Below are 26,135 nucleotides of genomic sequence, written 5' to 3' on the forward strand. Positions count from 1 at the left end.
AATGGTGTTCCATCGCTGCTCTCTGGTCAGCAGCCGCCGGCTGATGAAGGCCACCGGATGGTCAATCCCCTCGGGGTCAATCTGGGATAGGACCGCCCCAATGCCGTGCTCCGAGGTGTCGGTCTGGACTACGAACTCCCGGCTGTAGTCAGGGGCTTGGAGCACAGGGGCAGTGCAAATTGCTGTTTTCAAAGTCTCGAAGGCCACCTGACACGTGGGTGCCCATTGTACTTTTTGTGGCCGGTTCTTCGAGGTCAGTTCAGTGAGGGGGCTCACAATGCTTCCATAGTTCTTAATGAAGCGCCGATAATATCCAGTGAGCCCCAGGAAGGCTCGGACGGCTGTCTGGCTGACCGGGGGCTCCCAGGCCACAACGGCGTCAATCTTGGGTTGGAGGGGAGCCACGTGGCCGCTCCCCACTTGTGTCCCAGGTAGGTCACGGACCCTTGACCTATCTGGCACTTGCTGGCTTTCACAGTTAGTCCAGCCCGTCGGAGGGCCGTCAGGACCTCCCAGAGGTGCTTCAGGTGCTCGGCCCAGTGGAGGCTGTACACTGCAATGTCGTCTAGATAGGCGGCGCTGAATCCTTCTAGCCCCGCCAGCACTTGGTTCACCAGTCTCTGGAAGGTTGCTGGGGCGTTTTTCATGCCGAAGGGCATCACCTTGAATTGGTAGTGACCATCGGGTGTGGAGAAGGCCGATCGCTCCTGGGCGCCAGGGGTGAGGCCGATCTGCCAGTACCCGGCTGTGAGGTCGAAGGTACTGAGGTACTTGGCGGCTCCCAGGCGGTCGATTAGTTTATCGGCCCGGGGGATGGGATGTGCGTCGGTTCTGGTCACAGCATTTAGTCCCCGGTAGTCGACACAAAACCTGAGTTCTGGAGGGGTGCCAGGTGCGGCGGCTTTGGGGACCAGGACAACTGGGCTGGCCCAGGGACTGTCGGAGGGTTCGATCACCCCCAGGGCCAGCATTTTGGTAACTTCTCTCTGGATGCAGGCCCGAACTCGGTCGGGAACTCGGTAGGCCCGGTGTCGTACTGGCTGGCTGTCCCCGGTGTCGACATCGTGGACACACCACTGGGTAACCCGGGGGGTGATGGAGAACAGGTCCATAAATTGCCCCAACAGCTCTTGGCAGCCTCGGCGCTGTGCGGGGGTCAGGTCGAAGGAGAGAGAGATTCCCTCAGCGGAGCTGTCTGTCTCGGCGCACCTTAGGAGGTCGGGCAGGGAGTCGGAGTCGTCTTCGGCCCCATCATCGGTAGCTAGCAGCAGGCTCAGTTCTGTGCGGGCAAAATGGGGCTTGAGCCGGTTGGTGTGGAGTACCCGGAGGGGGTTTCGGGGTAACTCCATGTCCACGAGATAGGTGACGGGGCTCTTGCGCTCGATCACTTTGAAGGGGCCCGACCCTTTGTCCTGGAGGGCACAAGGTTCGACCGGGGCCATGACCCAGACCTGCTGGCCCGGCTCGAACTCGATGGATGAAGAGTTCTGGTAATACCAGCGTTTCATGTCCTCCTGACTGGCCTCAAGGTTGGCCTCGGCAAGGGCCCGGAACTTCCGAGTCTGGCTTCGGAGGGTCAGGAGGTACTGGTAGACATCCGGCGGTGCGTCTTGGACGGTAGTTTCCCAGCCTTCTTTGACCAGGCTGAGGGGACCTCGGACAGGGTGCCCGTACAAGAGTTCAAAGGGGCTGAAGCCCAGGGATTTCTGTGGTACCTCCCGATAGGCGAACAAGAGGCAGGGCAGCAGGACGTCCCATTTGCGGCGGAGGGGTTCTTCTAGGCCCTGGCTCATCCCCTTGAGTGTTCTTTTAAACCGCTCCACAAGTCCATTCCCTTGGGGGTGATACGGGGTGGTGAACTTATAGGTGACCCCGCACTGTTGCCACAGGGACCGCATATACTTCGATATAAATTTTGTGCCCTGATCGCTCACGACTTCTCGGGGGAACCCCACTCTGGAGAAGATCCCCATTAGGGCTCGGCCCACCACGGGAGCCGTTATGGTTCGGAGGGGGATGGCTTCGGGATAGCGGGTGGCATGGTCCACCAGGACGAGGATGAAGCGATGCCCTTGCGAGGTTCGGGGGTCCAAAGGCCCCACGATGTCGATCCCCACCCGCTCGAAAGGAGTGGTCACTATTGGAAAGGGTTGGAGCGGGGCCTTCACCCTTCCCCCGCTCTTTCCGCTGGCTTGGCATGTCGGGCAGGTGCGGCAGTGGTTATGCACATCGTTGCGCATTTTCGGCCAGTAGAAATGGGTCACCAGGCGGCTGTAAGTTTTGTCCTGCCCCAGGTGCCCGGCGAGGGGCACATCGTGTGCCAGGTTCAAGAGGAAGTCTCTGAATCGTAGGGGGACCACCAACACTCGGCTGGCCCCAGCTCGGCAATTTTTTGTTCACTGTATAGGAGGCCGTGGTCCCAGTAGACCCAGTGGGACCCCGAGGTGTCCCCGGCAGCTTGGGCTGTGGCTTGCTGCCGGGTCCCCTCGAGGGAGGGGCAGGTCTTCTGTTCCTGCCGGAATTGTTCTCGGGTGGGACCACCCTCCTGGCGCCATTGGGCTAGTTCAGGTATGTCGCTGAGTCCGGCGCTGCCTTCTCGGTCCTGCTCCGGTGGCTCGGGCTCGGATTCTTCATTGACTGCGGGCGGTGGTGGCGCGGGCCACTCCGGTTCTTCCGTCGGGGTGGCCTCGGTTGCCGCCGGGGCCCGGGCAGTCATAGATCGGGTCGTAGCGCAGACCCACTCTGGTAGTCCCATCATTCCTAGATGCTCTCTCCACTCGACTTGGGCCCAGGGAGAGCTCTCGAGGTCATTTCCGAGGAGGCAGTCCACGGGGGCGTCGTCCCGGACGGTCACCTTGAGGGTGCCCGACACCCCCCCCACTCGAAGGGGATTCGGGCCATCTGACACAGAGTCTCGGAGTTGTCGGCGGCCCTCACTGGGCATCGTACGTTTGGTATGATCTGTTCGGGGGTCACCAAGTGGCAGCGGACGGCCGTCACACTGGCTCCCGTGTCTCGGAGGGCTTCGGTCCGCCGTCCATTGATGAGGACCCACTGACGGTATTTTTGAGTGTTGCTCGGTAGCGGGGCCTGGGGGACCATGTCTCTTTCGCCCAGGCAGGCTACGGCCATGGCGGCCGGTTCATACTCGGTCTGATCGTCATTGTAGACCTCTTCCTCTTCTTCTCCCCCTTCCCCCAGGGCGGCAGCAGCGAACTGGCGGGTCGGAGGCCCGGTGGTGCCGGGACGCTGGTTCATGGGGCAGAGGGGGTCACTGGCATAGTGACTGGGCCGCTGGCATCTCTGACAAGTGATGTTTGGGCGGGGCCCCGGCCGTGTTGGAGGAGGCCCTCTTCTGGTCAGGGATGGCGAAGTGTTATTCTGGGGTGACCCCCGGGCCGGACTCCGGCCCGGGGCCGATGGGAAGTCTCGGCTCCTGTTCTGGCCTCCTCCGCCGCCACGCTGACGGTGGTGCCCCTGGCCGTTTCGTCCCGTTTCTCCTATCGGGGTCCGGGGGACCCGGGTGCTCACCCATCGATCGGACTCGACGGCGAGTTTTCGAGGCTCGGTCAGCTTGCTGTCGAGGAGATGCTGTCTGAGCTCAACAAAGCAGTTGTTGGAGAGGTGCTCCCAAACGATGAGGTCGAACAGCTGCTCGTAGGTGGACACTTTGCTGCCCTTTATCCACCCTTCCAGGGCCCGGCTATAAAAGTGTACGTACTCTACCCACGTGGTACCGGGGATCTTTTTGCAGTCTCTGAACCGCTGTCGGTACATCTCGGGGGTGAGGCCATACCGGGTGAGCAGGGCGTCCTTCATGTGGTCGTAGGAGGACATCACGTCCTTGGCCATCTCGAGCAGGGTGTCTCTTCCTTCGCTGACAAATCTCCCCCATAAGCCGGCACCCCAATCTTTTCGCGGGATGCCGTGCGCGGTCTTGGCCACTTCATACGCTTTGAACCATTGCTGGATATCGTCATTCTTGTAGTATTCCTTGACGATATCCTTGGGAATGTGGACCTTTGGGTCGGCAGGAGGTGGGGGGTCCCGGGTTACCGCGGCGCCAGCCTCTTCGATCTTGGCTTTGATCTCGAGTTCTTTGAGGCCGTGCTCGTGTTCGTATGTGAGCTTTCTTTCTTCCAATTCCCTTTGCCTCCGCCTTTCTTCCAGATCTCCCTCTAATCGTAGTTGCTTAATGGCCATTTTCTTTTCTGCTAGTTGAAGTTCTCCATCCAGCCGGAGTCGGACGAGCTCTAGTTCATGGAGCCGACTCTCTCGTTCCCGGGCGTCTTCGTGGGAGAGGCCCGGTTCTCTGTTGGCGGTTCTTTCTTCCACGCGGGCCATGACTGTACTCAGGGGTACTTCTAGGACAATGTCATTGTTAGCTTGGGGTGGGGTCGCTCCGGTTTCCACCCACGTTTGCAGCGCGTCTTTGAAATCGTCTTTCGTGCTTAGTCCGGTGGTAGCGATACCCAGGGCTTTGCAGAATTGTTTGAGTTCTTTATGGGTGTAATCCTCTAATCGTTCCTTCTGGAATTCTGTGGTCATTCCGGCTTCCTTAGTAGTCATTATGGTTGTGGGTCTCTGTTAGTAGTGGCGAGTTATTCGATGTACGATTTGCGTGGGCTCGGATCCCGTCGCTTGACACCAATGTTAGAAAGGCGATCCCAGGGGAGACAGAAGATGTCTTACTGTCCGCCCCGAGACCCACCTCTCTCTATGGAATAGGCCGAGCGCCGTAGGGAGGCCTCCTTGGCGAGGCTCCTCTCCTACAATCGTAACAGCGGAGCAATCACACTACTACAGATGGACACCACACGAAGGAATATTCACAAGTATTTTTATATAATAAAATGAAGGCACGTTCTTGGCAGGTTAGCAGGCAGGGATCGAGGGATCCGTAAAGTCTTGGTTTCGGGAGTGAGGGGGTAGCGGGACAGTCTTGGCACCAACTGGTGCGTGAATAGTTCAAGGGGTCAGGCCGCGACAGCGTCAGCAGGGCCTTGGTGTAGTTCAGCGTTGGTTAGGCCGCGACAGCGTCAGCAGGGCCTCGAAGATGGTTGAGCTCAGTCAGGCCGCGACAGCGTCAGCAGGGCCTCGAAGATGGTTCAGCTTGGTCAGGCCGCGACAGCGTCAGCAGGGCCTCGAAGATGGTTCAGCTTGGTCAGGCCGCGACAGCGTCAGCAGGGCCTCGAAGATGGTTCAGCTTGGTCAGGCCGCGACCGCGTCAGCAGGGCCTCGAAAGTTCCAGGGCATGAGTTCGGATCAGGATCAGCCGCGACAAAGTCAGCAGGGCTTCGACTCCAAGATACAACTGGAGTCCTAATCCAGGGCTGGCCCAGATATAGGACTGGAGTCCTTTGATGTCCGGACCCTCGCGCCTGGGGGTCAGCGGGGCCGGGATGAAGGTGTCCAGACACCCAGCAGGGAGGTGGAGCCAGCGCCCAGGGAGGCTGGAGGGCGATCGATACCAGGCGTCCGGGGACGGCTGGAGGCCCATCGAAAATCCCCTCCTCCGGGATCCGTCAAGTGGCTACTCTACCACCTGGGAGGATCTTGGTGCCTCGATGTCGGGGCTTTGCTGGGGCCGGGGCCAGGGATGGCTGTGGCCACGTGCTCGGGACGTGACGGGCCCAAGATGGCGTCGGGCCGGGTATGGTGGCCTAGCATGGTCGCCAGACCGGTAGGGTTGACGAGCAGGGTCTGCAGGAGTTCAAGGGGGGCGACCCGTGGGTTGCCAAGGGGGCTGCTCTCGTCAATGGTTCGTGTTCAGGGGGGTCGACGGCGGGTGGACGGAGGCCCGATGTCGTCCCGGGCCCGCCATGCGGGAGGGGTAGGACCACGCCACGAGGCCGGGTCCAACAGAGATGGTGAGATGGACACAGAGAAGGTGAGGTGCACACAGATGAGGGTGAGATGGACACAGAGAAGGTGAGATGGACACAGAGAAGGTGAGATGGACACAGAGAAGGTGAGGTGCACAAAGAGGAGGGTGAGATGGACACAGAGAAGGTGAGATGGACACAGAGAAGGTGAGGTGCACACAGAGGAGGATGAGATGGACACAGAGAAGGTGAGATGGACACAGAGAAGGTGAGATGGACACAGAGAAGGTGAGATGGACAAAGAGAAGGTGAGATGGACAAAGAGAAGGTGAGATGGACACAGAGAAGGTGAGATGGACAAAGAGAAGGTGAGATGGACACAGAGAAGGTGAGGTGCACACAGAGGAGGGTGAGATGGACACAGAGAAAGTGAGATGGACACAGAGAAGGTGAGATGGACACAGAGAAGGTGAGATGGACACAGAGAATGTGAGATGGACACAGAGAAGGTGAGGTGCACACAGAGGAGGGTGAGATGGACACAGAGAAGGTGAGATGGACACAGAGAAAATGAGATGGACAAAGAGAAGGTGAGATGGACAAAGAGAAGGTGAGATGGACACAGAGAAGGTGAGATGGACAAAGAGAAGGTGAGATGGACACAGAGAAGGTGAGGTGCACACAGATGAGGGTGAGATGGACACAGAGAAGGTGAGATGGACACAGAGAAGGTGAGGTGCACACAGAGGAGGGTGAGATGGACACAGAGAAGGTGAGATGGACACAGAGAAGGTGAGATGGACACAGAGAAGGTGAGGTGCACAACGAGGAGGCTGAGATGGACACAGAGAAGGTGAGATGGACACAGAGAAGGTGAGGTGCACACAGAGGGGGATGAGATGGACACAGAGAAGGTGAGATGGACACAGAGAAGGTGAGATGGACACAGAGAAGGTGAGATGGACAAAGAGAAGGTGAGATGGACAAAGAGAAGGTGAGATGGACACAGCGAAGGTGAGATGGACAAAGAGAAGGTGAGATGGACACAGAGAAGATGAGATGGACAAAGAGACGGTGAGATGGACAAAGAGAAGGTGAGATGGACACAGAGAAGGTGAGGTGCACACAGATGAGGGTGAGATGGACACAGAGAAGGTGAGATGGACACAGAGAAGGTGAGATGGACACAGAGAAGGTGAGATGGACACAGAGAAGGTGAGATGGACACAGAGAAGGTGAGGTGCACACAGAGGAGGGTGAGATGGACAAAGAGAAGGTGAGATGGACACAGAGAAGGTGAAATGGACACAGAGAAGATGAGATGGACACAGAGAAGGTGAGGTGCACACAGAGGAGGGTGAGATGGACACAGAGAAGGTGAGGTACACACAGAGGAGGATGAGATGCACACAGAGGAGGGTGAGATGGACACAGAGAAGGTGAGGTGCACACAGAGGAGGGTGAGATGGACATAGAGAAGGAGAGGTGCACACAGAGAAGGTGAGATGGACACAGAGAAGGTGAGGTGCACACAGAGAAGGTGAGGTGCACACAGAGGATGGTGAGATGGACAAAGAGAAGGGTGAGATGGACACAGATGAGGTGAGATGGACACAGAGGAGGGTAAGGTGCACACTGAGCAGGGTGAGATGGACACAGAGAATGTGAGATGGACAAAGAGAAGGTGAGGTGCACACAGAGGAGGATGAGATGCACACAGAGGAGGGTGAGATGGACACAGAGAAGGTGAGATGGACACAGAGGAGGGTGAGATGGACACAGAGATGGTGAGATGGACACAGAGGAGGGTGAGGTGCACACAGAGGAGGGTGAGATGGACACAGAGAAGGTGAGATGGACACAGAGAAGGTGAGATGGACACAGAGAAGGTGAGATGGACACAGAGAAGGTGAGGTGCACACAGAGGAGGGTGAGATGGACACAGAGAAGGAGAGGTGCACATAGAGAAGGTGAGATGGACACAGAGAAGGTGAGATGGACACAGAGAAGGTGAGAGGGACACAGAGGATGGTGAGATGGACAAAGAGAAGGGTAAGATGGACACAGAGAAGGTGAGAGGGACACAGAGGAGATGAGATGGACACAGAGGAGGGTGAGATGCACACAGAGAAGGTGAGATGGACACAGTGAAGGAGAGGTGCACACAGAGTAGGGTCTACGCAGAGAAGGTAGGGACAGAGCTGGAAGTACACAGGGAAGGTAAGGAGGGGATTTGCCAGGGTGTGCACAGAGAAGGAGTAGAGAGGGAAGGGTGTGCGCAGAGATGGTGAGGTGGACACAACGGATGGTGTACACAGAGAAGGTGAGGTGCACACAGAGGAGGGTGAGATGGACACAGAGAAGGTGAGAAGGACACAGAGAAGGTGAGATGGACACAGAGGAAGGTGAGATGGACACAGAGAAGGTGAGGTGCAAACAGAGGAGGGTGTATGCAGAGGTGGGGAGGACAGGCTTTACATAAGCTATAACCAGTGTAGTTTCTGGTTCCTTATTCTTACCTGAGCTCTGGCCGTAGATGGTCACCTTCGCTGGGTCTCCCCCAAAGGCCTGAACATTGTTCTGAACCCACTTCAGCGCTGCGATCTGATCCATGAAGCCATAGTTTCCTGAGGAGAGAATGAATTGGGGGGTCAAACAAGGTGCCAAACCCTGACTCTTTATGAGGAGCAGTAAGGTACCCTCGAGGGAGAGGAGAGGGTGGTACACACCTGAGGGATGATCTTTGAGGTCTGTGATGGCCAGTGAAGCAGGGCGGAGCCTGTTGGTTACCACCAAGGGCCCTGGGACTCAGGAAGAATTTCACTCAAATTTAAAAAAACTCACTTTGTACATCTAAGTCTCAAAGAAAATGATTCAAGCAATGAAGCCTTACCCCTGGAGGTAGTAAGGGTTTGAAACTGAGCCTTACTGCTGAAGGTAGTAGGGGAAACTGAGCCTTACTCCTGGAGGTAGTAGGGGAAACTGAGCCTTACTCCTGGAGGAAGTAGGAGTTTGAAACTGAGCCTTACTCCTGGAGGTAATAGGGGTTTGAAACTGAGCCTTACTCCTGGAGGAAGTAGTGGCTTGAAACTGAGCCTTACTCCTGGAGGTAGTAGGGGCTTGAAACTGAGCCTTACTGCTGAAGGTAGTAGGAGTTTGAAACTGAGCCTTACTCCTGGAGGTAGTAGGGGCTTGAAACTGAGCCTTACTGCTGGATGTAGTAGGGGTTTGAAACTGAGCCTTACTCCTGGAGGTAGTAGGGGCTTGAAATTGAGCCTTACTGCTGAAGGTAGTAGGGGTTTGAAACTGAGCCTTACTGCTGGAGGTAGTAGGGGTTTGAAACTGAGCCTTACTCCTGGAGGTAGTAGGGGCTTGAAACTGAGCCTTACTGCTGGAGGTAGTAGGGGTTTGAAACTGAGCCTTACTCCTGGAGGTAGTAGGGGCTTGAAACTGAGCCTTACTGCTGAAAGTAGTAGGGGTTTGAAACTAAGCCTTACTCCTGGAGGTAGTAGGGGCTTGAAACTGAGCCTTACTGCTGGAGGTAGTAGGAGTTTGAAACTGAGCCTTACTCCTGGAGGTAGTAGGGGCTTGAAACTGAGCCTTACTGCTGGAGGTAGTAGGAGTTTGAAACTGAGCCTTACTCCTGGAGGTAGTAGGGGCTTGAAACTGAGCCTTACTGCTGGAGGTTGTAGGGGTTTGAAACTGAGCCTTACTCCTGGAGGTAGTAGGGGCTTGAAACTGAGCCTTACTGCTGAAGGTAGTAGGGGCTTGAAACTGAGCCTTACTGCTGAAGGTAGTAGGGGTTTGAAACTGAGCCTTACTGCTGAAGGTAGTAGGGGTTTGAAACTGAGCCTTTCTCCTGGAGGTAGTAGGGGCTTGAAACTGAGCCTTACTGCTGGAGGTAGTAGGAGTTTGAAACTGAGCCTTACTCCTGGAGGTAGTAGGGGCTTGAAACTGAGCCTTACTGCTGGAGGTTGTAGGGGTTTGAAACTGAGCCTTACTCCTAGAGGTAGTAGGGGCTTGAAACTGAGCCTTACTGCTGAAGGTAGTAGGGGCTTGAAACTGAGCCTTACTGCTGAAGGTAGTAGGGGTTTGAAACTGAGCCTTACTGCTGAAGGTAGTAGGGGTTTGAAACTGAGCCTTTCTCCTGGAGGTAGTAGGGGCTTGAAACTGAGCCTTACTGCTGGAGGTAGTAGGAGTTTGAAACTGAGCCTTACTCCTGGAGGTAGTAGGGGCTTGAAACTGTGCCTTACTGCTGGAAGTAGTAGGGGTTTGAAACTGAGCCTTACTCCTGGAGGTAGTAGGGGCTTGAAACCGAGCCTTACTGCTGAAGGTAGTAGGGGTTTGAAACTGAGCCTTACTGCTGAAGGTAGTAGGGGTTTGAAACTGAGCCTTACTGCTGAAGGTAGTAGGGGTTTAAAACTGAGCCTTACTGCTGAAGGTAGTAGGGGTTTGAAACTGAGCCTTACTGCCGGAGGTAGTAGGGGTTTGAAACTGAGCCTTACTCCTGGAGGTAGTAGGGGCTTGAAACTGAGCCTTACTCCTGGAGGTAGTAGGGGCTTGAAACTGAGCCTTACTCCTGGAGGTAGTAGGGGCTTGAAACTGAGCCTTACTGCTGAAGGTAGTAGGGGCTTGAAACTGAGCCTTACTGCTGAAGGTAGTAGGGGTTTGAAACTGAGCCTTACTGCTGAAGGTAGTAGGGGTTTGAAACTGAGCCTTACTCCTGGATGTAGTAGGGGCTTGAAACTGAGCCTTCATGCTGGAGGTAGTAGGGGCTTGAAACTGAGCCTTACTGCTGGAGGTAGTAGGGGTTTGAAACTGAGCCTTACTGCTGGAGGTAGTAGGGGTTTGAAACTGAGCCTTACTCCTGGATGTAGTAGGGGTTTGAAACTGAGCCTTACTCCTGGAGGTAGTAGGGGCTTGAAACTGAGCCTTACTGCTGATGGTAGTAGGGGTTTGAAACTGAGCCTTACTGCTGGAGGTAGTAGGGGTTTGAAACTGAGCCTTACTCCTGGATGTAGTAGGGGCTTGAAACTGAGCCTTACTGCTGAAGGTAGTAGGGGCTTGAAACTGAGCCTTACTGCCGGAGGTAGTAGGGGTTTGAAACTGAGCCTTACTCCTGGAGGTAGTAGGGGCTTGAAACTGAGCCTTACTGCTGTAGGTAGTAGGGGCTTGAAACTGAGCCTTACTGCCGGAGGTAGTAGGGGAACCTGAGCCTTACTCCTTGAGGTAGTAGGGGAACCTGAGCCTTACTGCCGGAGGTAGTAGGGGAACCTGAGCCTTACTGCTGGAGGTAGTAGGGGTTTGAAACTGAGCCTTACTGCTGAAGGTAGTAGGGGCTTGAAACTGAGCCTTTCTCCTGGAGGTAGTAGGGGAACCTGAGCCTTACTGCCGGAGGTAGTAGGGGAACCTGAGCCTTACTGCTGGAGGTAGTAGGGGTTTTAAACTGAGCCTTACTGCTGGAGGTAGTAGGGGTTTTAAACTGAGCCTTACTGCTGAAGGTAGTAGGGGCTTGAAACTGAGCCTTTCTCCTGGAGGTAGTAGGGGTTTTAAACTGAGCCTTACTGCTGAAGGTGGTAGGGGTTTGAAACTGAGCCTTACTGCTGGAGGTAGTAGGGGTTTTAAACTGAGCCTTACTGCCGGAGGTAGTAGGGGTTTTAAACTGAGCCTTACTGCTGAAGGTAGTAGGGGCTTGAAACTGAGCCTTACTCCTGGAGGTAGTAGGGGTTTTAAACTGATCCTTACTGCCGGAGGTAGTAGGGGTTTGAAACTGAGCCTTACTGCCGGAGGTAGTAGGGGTTTGAAACTGAGCCTTACTCCCGGAGGTAGTAGGGGTTTGAAACTGAGCCTTACTCCCGGAGGTAGTAGGGGTTTGAAACTGAGCCTTACTGCTGGAGGTAGTAGGGGTTTGAAACTGAGCCTTACTGCCGGAGGTAGTAGGGGTTTGAAACTGAGCCTTACTGCCGGAGGTAGTAGGGGTTTGAAACTGAGCCTTACTGCTGGAGGTAGTAGGGGTTTGAAACTGAGCCTTACTGCCGGAGGTAGTAGGGGTTTGAAACTGAGCCTTACTGCCGGAGGTAGTAGGGGTTTGAAACTGAGCCTTACTCCCGGAGGTAGTAGGGGTTTGAAACTGAGCCTTACTCCTGGAGGTAGTAGGGGTTTGAAACTGAGCCTTACTGCTGGAGGTAGTAGGGGTTTGAAACTGAGCCTTACTGCCGGAGGTAGTAGGGGTTTGAAACTGAGCCTTACTGCCGGAGGTAGTAGGGTTTTGAAACTGAGCCTTTCTCCCGGAGTGAGTAGGGTTTTTAAACTGAGCCTTACTGCTGAAGGTAGTAGGGGTTTGAAACTGAGCCTTACTGCTGGTAGTACGGGTTTTAAACTGAGCCTTACTGCTGAAGGTAGTAGGGGTTTGAAACTGAGCCTTACTGCTGGAGGTAGTAGGGGTTTTAAACTGAGCCTTACTGCTGAAGGTAGTAGGGGCTTGAAACTGAGCCTTACTCCTGGCGGTAGTAGGGGTTTTAAACTGAGCCTTACTGCCGGAGGTAGTAGGGGTTTGAAACTGAGCCTTACTGCTGGAGGTAGCAGGGGTTTGAAACTGAGCCTTACTGCCGGAGGTAGTAGGGGTTTGAAACTGAGCCTTACTCCCGGAGGTAGTAGGGGTTTGAAACTGAGCCTTACTGCCGGAGGTAGTAGGGGTTTGAAACTGAGCCTTACTGCCGGAGGTAGTAGGGGTTTGAAATTGAGCCTTACTGCCGGAGGTAGTAGGGGTTTGAAACTGAGCCTTTCTCCCGGAGGGAGTAGGGTTTTTAAACTGAGCCTTACTGCTGAAGGTAGTAGGGGTTTGAAACTGAGCCTTACTGCTGGAGGAAGTATGGGTTTTAAACTGAGCCTTACTGCTGAAGGTAGTAGGGGTTTGAAACTGAGCCTTATTCTTGGAGATAGTAGGGGTTTGAAACTGAGCCTTACTGCTGGAGGTAGTAGGGGTTTGAAACTGAGCCTTACTGCTGGAGGTAGTAGGGGAACCTGAGCCTTACTGCCGGAGGTAGTAGGGGTTTGAAACTGAGCCTTACTGCCGGAGGTAGTAGGGGTTTGAAACTGAGCCTTACTCCTGGAGGTCATAGGGGCTTGAAACTGAGCCTTACTCCTGGAGGTAGTAGGGGCTTGAAACTGAGCCTTACTGCCGGAGGTAGTAGGGTTTTGAAACTGAGCCTTACTGCCGGAGGTAGTAGGGGTTTGAAACTGAGCCTTACTCCTGGAGGTAGTAGGGGTTTGAAACTGAGCCTTACTCCTGGAGGTAGTAGGGGCTTGAAACTGAGCCTTACTGCTGAAGGTAGTAGGGGCTTGAAACTGAGCCTTACTCCTGGAGGTAGTAGGGGTTTGAAACTGAGCCTTACTCCTGGAGGTAGTAGGGGTTTGAAACTGAGCCTTACTCCTGGAGGTAGTAGGGGTTTGAAACTGAGCCTTACTGCCGGAGGTAGTAGGGGCTTGAAACTGAGCCTTACTGCTGGAAGTAGTAGGGGTTTGAAACTGAGCCTTACTCCTGGAGGTAGTAGGGGTTTGAAACTGAGCCTTACTGCCGGAGGTAGTAGGGGTTTGAAACTGAGCCTTACTCCTGGAGGTAGTAGGGGTTTGAAACTGAGCCTTACTGCCGGAGGTAGTAGGGGAACCTGAGCCTTACTCCCGGTAGTAGGGGTTTGAAACTGAGCCTTTCTCCCGGAGGTAGTAGGGGTTTGAAACTGAGCCTTACTGCCGGAGGTAGTAGGGGTTTGAAACTGAGCCTTACTCCTGGAGGTAGTAGGGGTTTGAAACTGAGCCTTACTCCTGGAGGTAGTAGGGGTTTGAAACTGAGCCTTACTGCCGGAGGTAGTAGGGGTTTGAAACTGAGCCTTACTGCTGGAGGTAGTAGGGGTTTGAAACTGAGCCTTACTCCTGGAGGCAGTAGGGGTTTGAAACTGAGCCTTACTCCCGGAGGTAGTAGGGGTTTGAAACTGAGCCTTACTCCTGGAGGCAGTAGGGGTTTGAAACTGAGCCTTACTCCCGGAGGTAGTAGGGGTTTGAAACTGAGCCTTACTCCTGGAGGTAGTAGGGGTTTGAAACTGAGCCTTACTCCTGGAGGTAGTAGGGGTTTGAAACTGAGCCTTACTGCCGGAGGTAGTAGGGGTTTGAAACTGAGCCTTACTGCTGGAGGTAGTAGGGGTTTGAAACTGAGCCTTACTCCTGGAGGCAGTAGGGGTTTGAAACTGAGCCTTACTCCCGGAGGTAGTAGGGGTTTGAAACTGAGCCTTACTCCTGGAGGCAGTAGGGGTTTGAAACTGAGCCTTACTCCTGGAGGCAGTAGGGGTTTGAAACTGAGCCTTACTGCCGGAGGTAGTAGGGGTTTGAAACTGAGCCTTACTGCTGGAGGTAGTAGGGGTTTGAAACTGAGCCTTACTCCTGGAGGCAGTAGGGGTTTGAAACTGAGCCTTACTGCTGGAGGTAGTAGGGGCTTGAAACTGAGCCTTACTGCTGGAGGTAGTAGGGGTTTGAAACTGAGCCTTACTGCCGGAGGTAGTAGGGGTTTGAAACTGAGCCTTACTGCCGGAGGTAGTAGGGGCTTGAAACTGAGCCTTACTGCCGGAGGTAGTAGGGGCTTGAAACTGAGCCTTACTGCTGAAGGTAGTAGGGGTTTGAAACTGAGCCTTACTGCTGGAGGTAGTAGGGGCTTGAAACTGAGCCTTACTGCCGGAGGTAGTAGGGGTTTGAAACTGAGCCTCACTGCTGGAGGTAGTAGGGGTTTGAAAATGAGCCTTCCTCCCAGAGGGAGTAGGGGTTTGAAACTGAGCCTTACTCCTGGAGGAAGTAGGGGTTTGAAAATGAGCCTTACTGCTGGAGGTAGTAGGGGCTTGAAACTGAGCCTTACTGCTGGAGGTAGTAGGGGTTTGAAACTGAGCCTTACTGCTGGAGGTAGTAGGGGCTTGAAACTGAGCCTTACTGCCGGAGGTAGTAGGGGTTTGAAACTGAGCCTTACTGCCGGAGGTAGTAGGGGCTTGAAACTGAGCCTTACTGCCGGAGGTAGTAGGGGCTTGAAACTGAGCCTTACTGCTGAAGGTAGTAGGGGTTTGAAACTGAGCCTTACTGCTGGAGGTAGTAGGGGCTTGAAACTGAGCCTTACTGCCGGAGGTAGTAGGGGTTTGAAACTGAGCCTCACTGCTGGAGGTAGTAGGGGTTTGAAAATGAGCCTTCCTCCCAGAGGGAGTAGGGGTTTGAAACTGAGCCTTACTCCTGGAGGAAGTAGGGGTTTGAAAATGAGCCTTCCTCCCAGAGGGAGTAGGGGTTTGAGACTCAGATACAACTTGACACAGACAACAAACATGATCTTCAGTCAGGACCGCTACTCACAAAAAATAAGGCGCTGATTTAAAGCTGCAAATAGGGAATCATAATTTGCGAATCCTAATGCAAATGCAAGAAGCCTTTCCTAAATGCGAACTATGCATTTAGGAAACGCTAATTACCATCAACTTTAAGGAATTGCAATTAGTGAATCGTTATTTGCTGTTTGTTTTGTTGCATTGCATTTTGCGATTACCAAATAGCGATTTCTAAAAAATCACTAATTGGTAATCGCAAAATGAAACTTTCATGCATGTGCCCCTTAATTTAGAGTTGTCCACCAGCCCTGTAGACAAGTCTTAACATTGACAGCAGCTGCCGTCACAGCAGTTCCTCTCGATGTATGGCAAGCTTGACGGATGGTACTGTCAAAAGAGCGGTACCGTGCGAGGAACGTTTAACATGTTTTTGTTCTATACAAAAAACAAAATCCCAAAGCAGGATTTTGTTTCCTAAAAAAACACACACAATATAATGACTCCCCCACACCAGGCGGTTTATTTAGGGGCCAGATGTACGACCCGTTTTTGCATGCGCAAACGGGTTAGCGCATGCTAAAACATATTGGGCCATGTACATAGCCTATTTAGCGAGTTGCAATTTTTTTGCAACTTGCTAAATAGGTTTTGCGACTCGCTTTTTGGAAGGAGGCTGCAGATTTGCGTGGCTCCAGGGCTAGCTCTCAGCAGGTGGCTGCAGACTTGCGTGGCTCCAGGGCTAGCTCTCAGCAGGTGGCTGCAGACTTGCGTGGCTCCAGGGCTTGCTCTCAGCAGGTGGCTGTAGACTTCCGTGGCTCCAGGGCTAGCTCTCAGCAGGTGGCTGTAGACTTCCGTGGCTCCAGGGCTAGCTCTCAGCAGGTGGCTGCAGACTTGCGTGGCTCCAGGGCTAGCTCTCAGCAGGTGGCTGCAGACTTGGTGGGCTCCAGGGCTAGCTCTCAGCAGGTGGCTGTAGACTTGCGTGGCTCCAGGGCTTGCTCTCAGCAGGTGGCTGTAGACTTCCGTGGCTCCAGGGCTAGCTCTCAGCAGGTGGCTGTAGACTTCCGTGGCTCCAGGGCTAGCTCTCAGCAGGTGGCTGCAGACTTGTTGGGCTCCAGGGCTAGCTCTCAGCAGGTGTCTGCAGACTTGGTGGGCTCCAGGGCTGGCTCTCAGCAGGTGTCTGCAGACTTGGTGGGCTCCAGGGCTAGCTCTCAGCAGGTGGCTGCAGACTTGGTGGGCTCCAGGGCTAGCTCTCAGCAGGTGGCTGCAGACTTGGTGGGCTCCAGGGCTAGCTCTCAGCAGGTGGCTGCAGACTTGGTGGGCTCCAGGGCTAGCTCTAAGCAGGTGGCTGCAGATTCGGTGGGCTCCAGGGCTGGCTCATTCCCGCCAGTTGTCCTTCACTTAGATCCAAACAGCTGCGCTCTTGCTCTCACAGTCGGGGAGCTCCTTTCCAGGGCAGTATAGTTTCAATAGTTTCAGCAGCGCAAACATCTGGGTTCTTCTGAGCCAAGCTTGAGCCAAGCCAGGAGACGCGGCAATGTGGTGTGTCCTATTCCAGTGCGGCTGTCGCTATCTGTGCCGGAGAGCTCCGTCTGGAATCTGAACGGATGCCATGAGCTGACTCTGGAGGACCAGTTCTTTTCCAGTTCAGGGAGTAGGAAGTTGTTTGCCTTATTTAACAAGTAATCCCCAAGTCTACCCCCAAAGACTGGTAAATGGGCTGCAGTGACACTCTGCAACAGTGGAACTACACTTTGGAATATGCCTTTCGATTACACTTTCAGCATGCCATTTTGAATTACACTTTGGGCACATCTCAAAAGATTACACTTTGGATTACCCTCTGGATTACACTTTAGATGTACTCCTTTGGATTGCACTTTGGAAATATCCCATTGGATTACACTTCAGGTATGCACTTTTGGATTACACTTTAGATATACTCATTTGGATTACACTTTATGTATAATCCTTTGGATGTACTCTTTTGGACTACATTTTGAAAGTACTTCATTGGATTACTTTTTTGGATTACCTTTAGAAGTGCCCCATTCAATTACATTTTAGGTATACTCCTTTGGATTACATTTTGGATATACTCCAGTGGATTACACTTTGGAAGTACCCCTTTGGATTACATTTTGGATATACTCCAGTGGATTACACTTTGGAAGTACCCCTTTGGATTACATTTTGGATATACTCCAGGGGATTACACTTTGGAAGTACCCCTTTGGATTACATTTTATGTATAATCCTTTGATGTACTCTTTTGGACTACATTTTGCGAATACTTCCTTGGATTACTTTCTTTGGATTACCTTTAGAAGTGCCCCATTACATTACATTTTAGGTATACTCCTTTGCATTACAGTTTGGCTGCACCCCTTTCAATTACATTTTGAGAGGGCTCCTTTGGATTGTACTTTGGATGCATTCCAATGGATTACAAATTGGAGTACCCTCTGGATTACACTTTAATCTCCTTGCTGGATAGATCATGGATGATCCTGGGTAGTTTTATTGCCTCCAAATGGAGTCTGGGTTAGAGGAGAAGCAGATACTTTCTAGGGTGCAATATGGGTTTCGTAGAGGTTTGGGCACTATTGATCAGTGCAGAAACCTGCAGTTTATCCTAGGTAAATATGTCAATGTTGGGGGAGGGGTGGTCTAGACATGTAGCATTTATGGATCTCTCTAGGGCATTTGATCTGGTGAATTGTCCTATAATGTTATATGAAATATAAATAATATATACATATATAAAAAATGCGAGCTCGCAGTTTGACGATCCTCTGGATATCTCGGTACCAAAGGCTTCCACGGTACGAGTTAGACCCCTCCCCAAGCAGGGCAACGCGGCAGGAAGCAGCTGATCCGGATTCCTTCCGGCTTTCAGAGTAATATTGTCTCCGGTGAGGAGTAAGCCGCTAAAGCCCCTGAGAAGCCGTTTATCGACTGCCTGGGGGAAAGAAGTCAGAGCGTCCCGTTCCGGGGCCCAGGAGCGGATTTCTTGCAATCGGTCCCAGGCAGGACTTGCGGAATTATCAGTGGGGAGTGTGCGCGGGACTGGGCAAGACATTTATCTAAGCCCCGGTAGCCATTTTATAAGGTGCATTAAAAGGATATTGACATTTAATTTAAGCGCATTTTAACATGTCTGCTGACGTACTGCGCAGCCGAGCATGTATCTTGATTCCTCGGCCGGGGGATCAATGAGTACAATACCAGCAAGTCACAGTACTGGGAGCCCCACCATGAGAGACTTGTTCAGAAAATTGGAGCGGTTAATGCGCTCGGAACAGTTTGAGTGGTGGGAGCACCGGTCCCTTTCACGTTACCTGCAACTCGGACGTGTTCCTAGGGTGCTACGAATTACCATAGCCCCGAGTTATGACAACCCGGACCCTGCAATGTTGACAGAGTGGGCAGAGGCAAATCTGGAGTCTTCTAGCAAATTATTGCACATTCTGGTCAAATACGCTAAGAGTGACCGCATCAAACTGCAGGGGGAAATCGATGTTTTGGAGCATGAATTAGCTAAACTGGAAACAACATACCAGACGATAAAAATGAGGAATGACATGATGCTTAGGCTCAATAAGGAAAAGGAGGTCATTAAGAAGAGAAAGGCCTTTAAATTTGAAAGAGACCGTGTCGACTATCAAAACGGGCAAGTCTTCACGTTTGGTCGACGATATGAGGCTGTGAAGACTAGGGCAAGAGGAAATAGAGCAGCCCAGCGCACACCCAGTGAAACCACGGTAACATCGGTCTCAGCCTCAGACCTCAGTTCAGCTGCCGAGAGTGATCCGGAAGTGGACCCAGCAAGAGATTCGAACTTGGGATTTATAAAGTTATCCCTGGCACAAGAAGTCAACTGTTTGTGCCAGGATCGGCGAGAAACGCTGAGGCCACGAATACCTGCTGGCGCAAAAAAAAAGGGCAAACTTCAAGCGGAGCGAGCGGAGTAAATGCCATGCCCGCAAACGCAAATGGAGGCAAGCAGGGGAAACAAGGTCACTGGAACGGGTTTCAGAAGAAGAACGGGAACCAACAGAATCAAGATCAGTAATAAATCTGACTGACCTCAAGCTTACTGCGGGGGAGACCGCTGTCCTGAATTTAGGGTTATCGTATTGTCCGCCTTGCAACATGAACTATGCGGACACTAGAATAGACATTTATCGGTTCACCCGAAAGTTAAAGCTTAGTAAACTTTTCCAGCTTCAACCCAAAAAGAAAAACCAGCCAGAAATTATACATAGTCCCGAGATGGTGGACAGTGATGATCGGGATTCTTTCAAAGAGATTTGGACACTACAAAACGAGCAGCAGGCACTCAGGCAAACCGGGCTAACCGGGGGTTGTGCCGTTAATGAACCGTTGCCCAGTGTAACAACACTTTCAAGCCGAAATCTACATTCCAGCCAGTCATGGTACATCTTTCTTCAAGATTCAGTCAAATCATTGTACTCCTATGTCGAGGACTCTTTCGATTTCCTATGCAAGGTGGAGCGGTTCTCTTGGGGACCCAACATGTTGCTAATGACTCTTGATGTCTCGGCCTTGTATACTTCCATACGACACTGCGATGGACTGAAAGCTATGGAATTCTACCTCAACAAACGCCCCACGAATCTGACAGCTCATAACAAGATGCTATTGAACATGACACAGATGTGTCTGGAACAGATTTATTTCTTCTTTAACAATGCCATTTATCAACAGGTCAGAGGGGTGGCTATGGGGGCCTGCTTCTCCCCCAGCTACGCGTGCCTGCACACGGGGCAGTGGGAGGAGCGGGACCTGGAGATTGCCACTAATAACATCCTGCTTTATCTACGCGACATAGATTATTTATTTTTCATCTGGAGGGGCACCCAAGATAGTGCCATGGCATTTGTGGAAGAATTGAATAAGAATAGTATTAACTTGAATTTTATGTCTAATATCAGTTCCAGTTCATTATGTTTCTTAGATGTGGAGGTGTATGTTGACAATAACACCCTGGCAACCAAGCTGTACAGGAAGCCTACTGCCGGCAATACTGTGTTACACGCCGCCAGCCACCATCCGGCACATCTGATCCGGAGCGTCCCCTACAGGAAGATGCTTCGGATCAGAAGAATCTGTAGCACAGATTCAGAGTGCGCAGTAGCGCACGAGGGGAGTAGGAAACGTTTTCTAGCCAGAGGTTATTCCAACAAAAGCCTAACAAAAGCAATCAATCATACGCTATCTGTCACTAGACAGGAGGCCATGATCCCTAAGGAGAGGGTGGATGCAGTTGAAGGTCAGGTTCCTCATGTACCATCGCGTATTATATTAACTTATAATCGCCAACATGGGGAATTAAGAAGGATTCTTTATAAAAATTGGAACCTAGTTAAAAGCGACCCTGTTATTGGACATAAAGTAGCCAGTAAACCACTTCTCACTTTTTGTAGATCCCCGTCCATGGCCAAGGCTTTGGTTAGGAATACCCTGGAATCTCAACTATCCGCCACTTGGTTAGCCCTCAGTAAAGGTTTTAAAACATCATGTCCCCAGTGTATGGCCTGTCGCTATGGTACTAACAGGACGCATTACAGCAGCCCCTTCAGACAGGAACCTATTGCAATCAACAAAAGGTTAGCATGCAGGACAGAATATGCAGTGTATGTGTTGGAGTGTCCGTGTGGGTTGAGGTATATTGGCGGCACCCGACTGCCCGCCACAAACGGATACTCCAGCACATACGGGCGATTGTTGGACATGACCAGGCCTACCCAGTTGCCACACACTTCAAACTGAAACATTCAGGTAATCCAGGTCAGATCCAATATTATGTCATTGATACAGTGGCAGCATCCAGAAGAGGAGGTGACCGAGAGGCCAAACTCCGTCTCCTAGAGACGAGATATATATTGGAGCTGAACACTAAGAATCCAAATGGATTAAATGACAGGGAGGACCTCCATACCTGCATTTAGGATTCATCCAGGAAGTAGGGGCCTGTCCGGGTAGGCTTATCCAGTTGCAAGATTCCAATTTTTTAATATAGATTGTGGCTGAGCAAGGTTAAGTTACTCATGAAATACATGTTTTTATGATCTGTTTGTCTTTTATTTTATCTGCACATTTTTGCACTATTTCTTTTGCACTTTGCACATCACACTTGGCACTTTAACTAGTAGGGGAAATAAGAACCAGCAATATGGCCACTTGGCCTGAATGCAATTGGAGAATGTATGTGACAGTGGCGATTTTTAGCTATTACATTATGCAGTAATTTAATATAGATATTGGTATTGTGCAGCAGCTTTGTGTAATTGGACCTGTAGATAGAGGGGTTATGTCGTGTATTTTTTGGACCCACATTTAAAGATGTGTAGGTAGGAATGAAAGTTCTCATTTGATAATAGCCACTATGGCTTTTAAATGTAAATGTAAATTTCATGGTACTCTTAGAGCGCACTGTCACCAGACGGAATCCTTGCGGTGTCGCCTATTCGGCTTCCTAGCGCTGATACTCATACCGCTGTGGAACCCCTCCTGACATCCCTGTGAAGTGTCCACTCCTGGGCACCCCCAAGGTGAAGCCAGGCATCCCAGCGTTGTGGGGGCCGTGGTGGAGATTAAGCAAGCTATGGCCCAGAGTTGCAGAGTGGGACTCCATGATTGGAATAGGCACAGAGGCGAGAATTATCAGGTCTGAGGAAATTGAGCCCGAGACCCGCCGAGGCGGGGAATTGAACCCTGGTCCCTGGCCAGAACTCTGCATCAGGGTCTGCTGCTCTAACCATTGAGCCACACTCCTCCACGGAGAATTTTCTACACACGGCTCTATCTTGGATATAACAATCATGTTTTATATTTATTGTGTCCCACTATGCTGCTATATGCCTTGTTTACACATGATATAATATTTATTCGTTTATTTCATTGCGTATATTTGCACAGTATTTTGTCTATGTTTACAACTTGCTACTTTGCACTGCCACTTTAAAAGTCTGCCTTCCTGGCTTGCAGTATGTCATGTGATCAAGCTTCTTTTCGAGGCGAAACGCGTCATGGCGTACGCGCTGGCACTAATGAAATAAAAAGCGCTTTGCACCAGCTATTAAAGGGTCTGTTCTTCGTCATTGTTTGGAACTGGCATCGCGAGCTCGCAGTGTGACGATCCTCTGGATATATAAAAAATTATACATATCAGATTTTCTTCAATAAAAGAATATATTTTGGAATAATAATGACCTTTCTGGTCACATATTGTTATTGTATACTATAGCTCCACCCTTTTTAACCGTTTCCTAAATGTCTATTTGCAAATATTGCTTTTCCGCCCTGATTTAGGAAACTCATTCAGGGGTACCCCTCTTTTCCACTTATGATTCCCTCCAGATAATAAGTGTTTGCACAGACTATTAGCCACAGCACAATCCCTGCCCACCTTTGCATGCCACTTAGAGCTTGGTGTAAACTTTTTGGAGGGTAGAATTAAAACCGGTATCTTGCTCCTTTGGCCAGGGATCTGGGTGACACCAGAAGCTTAGATTACAAGGGAGGGGATTCCAGACTGCCTCTGTGATTGGTCCATTTCTTGGCTGAGGGATGTCAAATCTTTTTTATGTACTTTGGGAATCTGAGAATTTTTTTAACAAATCCTGAAAGTATTAAGAGTAACACTAAAGCATTGGTTAGAGAGCTCTTGTACACAGGGTCCCAAGAGAGCAGCCTGAGGGATTTGTATTGCTTACAAACAGCTTTTAATTATGTATTTATTCAATCAACAGCCGGTCTGGAATTTTACGTCTTTTATCCAAAATGAGAGGCACAGATTTGATCTAACGGGGTGCGTTTCAATACTATTCACTTGCTCGTGGCTGGTCCCAAGCAGGTTACTTGGTTTACTAATCTCCCAATCGTCTCTGTGCTCGTGACGAAAAGCAACGCGCTCTGCGTTTTATGTTCTGTACCTTGTATTCCTCGCTCAGGATGCGCCAATTGGTCCCGTTACTAGAATTAGACATTATAAGAAACCTCTTGTCTGTTTGCAAAAGTTAGATTCTCCTCAATCTATTATGCAGCAATTTACTTTTTTAAAAGGTATTTGGCTACTAGAAGAGGTAGGGTCTAGTAAGCAGCATATAAAGAACAGTGATTATGAAGTGTGCTCTGTCTGTGGCCAAGGGTATTATTTCTTCAACCGAATTGTAGCGTGAATCTTTTCTTTATTATTATTACTTTTTTATCAGTATTTTTAGATGTTTTTACCAGCAGAAATCTGTTTTATTGTAATATTTTATGTATTCTGCTTTTATGGCTGGATTGCCAGCCAATGAAAGCTCATTCCTGACTGGTACTTTAAGTGCACCCCTTTGGGTTGAAGTTGGATGAACCCCTTTGAATTTCATTTTGAAAGTACTCCTTTGGATTACACTTTGGATGTACTCCAGTGGATTACTCATTGGTGTATCCCTTTGGATTACACTTTTGGTATAATCCTTTGGATTACACTTTGGATGTACTCCAGTGGATTACTCATTGGTGTATCCCTTTGGATTACACTTTTGGTATAATCCTTTGGATTACACTTTGGATGTACTCCAGTGGATTACTCATTGGTGTATCCCTTTGGATTACACTTTAGGTATACTCCTTTGGATTACACTTTGGATGTACTCCAGTGGATTACTCATTGGTGTATCCCTTTGGATTACACTTTTGGTATAATCCTTTGGATTACACTTTGGATGTACTCCAGTGGATTACTCATTGGTGTATCCCTTTGGATTACACTTTTGGTATAATCCTTTGGATTACACTTTGGATGTACTCCAGTGGATTACTCATTGGTGTATCCCTTTGGATTACACTTTTGGTATAATCCTTTGGATTACACTTTGGGTGTACTCCAGTGGATTACTCATTGGTGTATCCCTTTGGATTACACTTTAGGTATACTCCTTTGGATTACACTTTGGATGTACTCCAGTGGATTACTCATTGGTGTATCCCTTTGGATTACACTTTTGGTATAATCCTTTGGATTACACTTTGGATGTACTCCAGTGGATTACTCATTGGTGTATCCCTTTGGATTACACTTTTGGTATAATCCTTTGGATTACACTTTGGATGTACTCCAGTGGATTACTCATTGGTGTATCCCTTTGGATTACACTTTTGGTATAATCCTTTGGATTACACTTTGGATGTACTCCAGTGGATTACACGTTGGAGTACCCCTTTGGATTACATTTATGGTATACTCCTTTGGAATACCTTTGGAAGTACCCCTTTGGATTACACTTCGGGTATACTCTATTGGATTAGTTTTGGAAGTATCCCTTTGGATTACACTTCTGGTATACTCTTTTCGATTACATTTGGTAATATTCCTTTGCATTACACTTTAGGTATACTCCTTTGGATTACACTTTGGATGTACTCCAGTGGATTACTCATTGGTGTATCCCTTTGGATTACACTTTTGGTATAATCCTTTGGATTACACTTTGGATGTACTCCAGTGGATTACACGTTGGAGTACCCCTTTGGATTACATTTATGGTATACTCCTTTGGATTACCTTTGGAAGTACCCCTTTGGATTACACTTTTGGTATACTTATTTGGATTACCTTTGGAAGTACCCCTTTGGATTACACTTCGGGTATACTCTATTGGATTAGCTTTGGAAGTATCCCTTTGGATTACACTTCTGGTATACTCTTTTCGATTACATTTGGAAATATTCCTTTGCATTACATTTTAGGTATACTCCTTTGGATTACACTTTGGATGTACTCCAGTGGAGTACTAGTTGGTGTATCCCTTTGGATTACACTTTTGATGTATCCCTTTGGATTACACTTTAGGTATACTCCTTTGGATTACACTTTGGATGTACTTCAGTGGATTACACGTTGGAGTACCCCTTTGGATTACATTTATGGTATACTCCTTTGGAAGTACCCCTTTGGATTACACTTTTGGTATACTTATTTGGATTACCTTTGGAAGTACCCCTTTGGATTACACTTCGGGTATACTCTATTGGATTAGCTTTGGAAGTATCCCTTTGGATTACACTTCTGGTATACTCTTTTCGATTACATTTGGAAATATTCCTTTGCATTACACTTTAGGTATACTCCTTTGGATTACACTTTGGATGTACTCCAGTGGAGTACTAGTTGGTGTATCCCTTTGGATTACACTTTTGATGTATCCCTTTGGATTACACTTTAGGTATACTCCTTTGGATTACACTTTGGATGTACTCCAGTGGATTACACATTGCAGTACTCCTTTGGATTACACTTTAGGTACACTCCTTTAGATTACACTTTGGAAGTACTCTAGTCGATTACACTTTGGAAGTACCCCTTTGGATTACACTTTGGATGTACTCCTGTGGATTACACATTGGAGTACAATTTTGGATTGCACTTTAGGTATACTCCTATGGATTACACTTTGGAAGTACCCTTTTGGATTACACTTTATGTATAATCCCTTGGATGTACTCTTTTGTATTACATTTTGAAAGTATGTAGGTTTTGGGCTAGCAAGGGGTGCCAATGGAGTCCTATCAAGAAGAGGGTGATGTGATCTTATTTCTTCATGCCCTGGATGTGAAGTTCTGTACCACGTAAGATAAACTTGAGGAGTGCCAGGGTTGATTCTGGGGAGGGGATTGGCAGGGCACCTCAATCCAAATGTCAGAACAAGGGCTTGAAAAGTGGTTCTGAAGTTTTTTCTAAAGTAATGGTCTCACTTTCATAATTCTTTTTTTTAAAAGAGAGCTTCTTGCAGAGCATCTGTATTTTTGGCACTGAGTTCTCAGATCAATGGCCCAACTGTGCTCCCCCCTGGACCCTACTGCTCACAAATGCATCAGGGATAACGGTATTTCTCAAACACGGAGACCTGATGTTGTTCTCCCCCCCACCGCTTCCTCACTCCCGGCCCCA

At 50.1% G+C, this 26,135-nt stretch overlaps 1 protein-coding gene across 1 annotated transcript in view; it reads right to left on the bottom strand.

The window, feature by feature from the left end:
- Window positions 1-26,135, bottom strand: part of LOC144826099 (para-nitrobenzyl esterase-like) — a 256,871-nt gene that overhangs the window by 202,000 nt on the left and 28,736 nt on the right. The window contains exon 2 of the mRNA XM_078684481.1: window positions 8,345-8,452. Coding sequence (XP_078540607.1) covers window positions 8,345-8,452 — 108 coding nt within the window. The remainder of the gene's footprint in view (window positions 1-8,344; window positions 8,453-26,135) is intronic.

The sequence above is a fragment of the Lissotriton helveticus genome, chromosome 3_2 (genome assembly GCF_964261635.1).
Source record: "Lissotriton helveticus chromosome 3_2, aLisHel1.1, whole genome shotgun sequence".
Taxonomy (NCBI): Eukaryota; Metazoa; Chordata; class Amphibia; order Caudata; family Salamandridae; genus Lissotriton; species Lissotriton helveticus.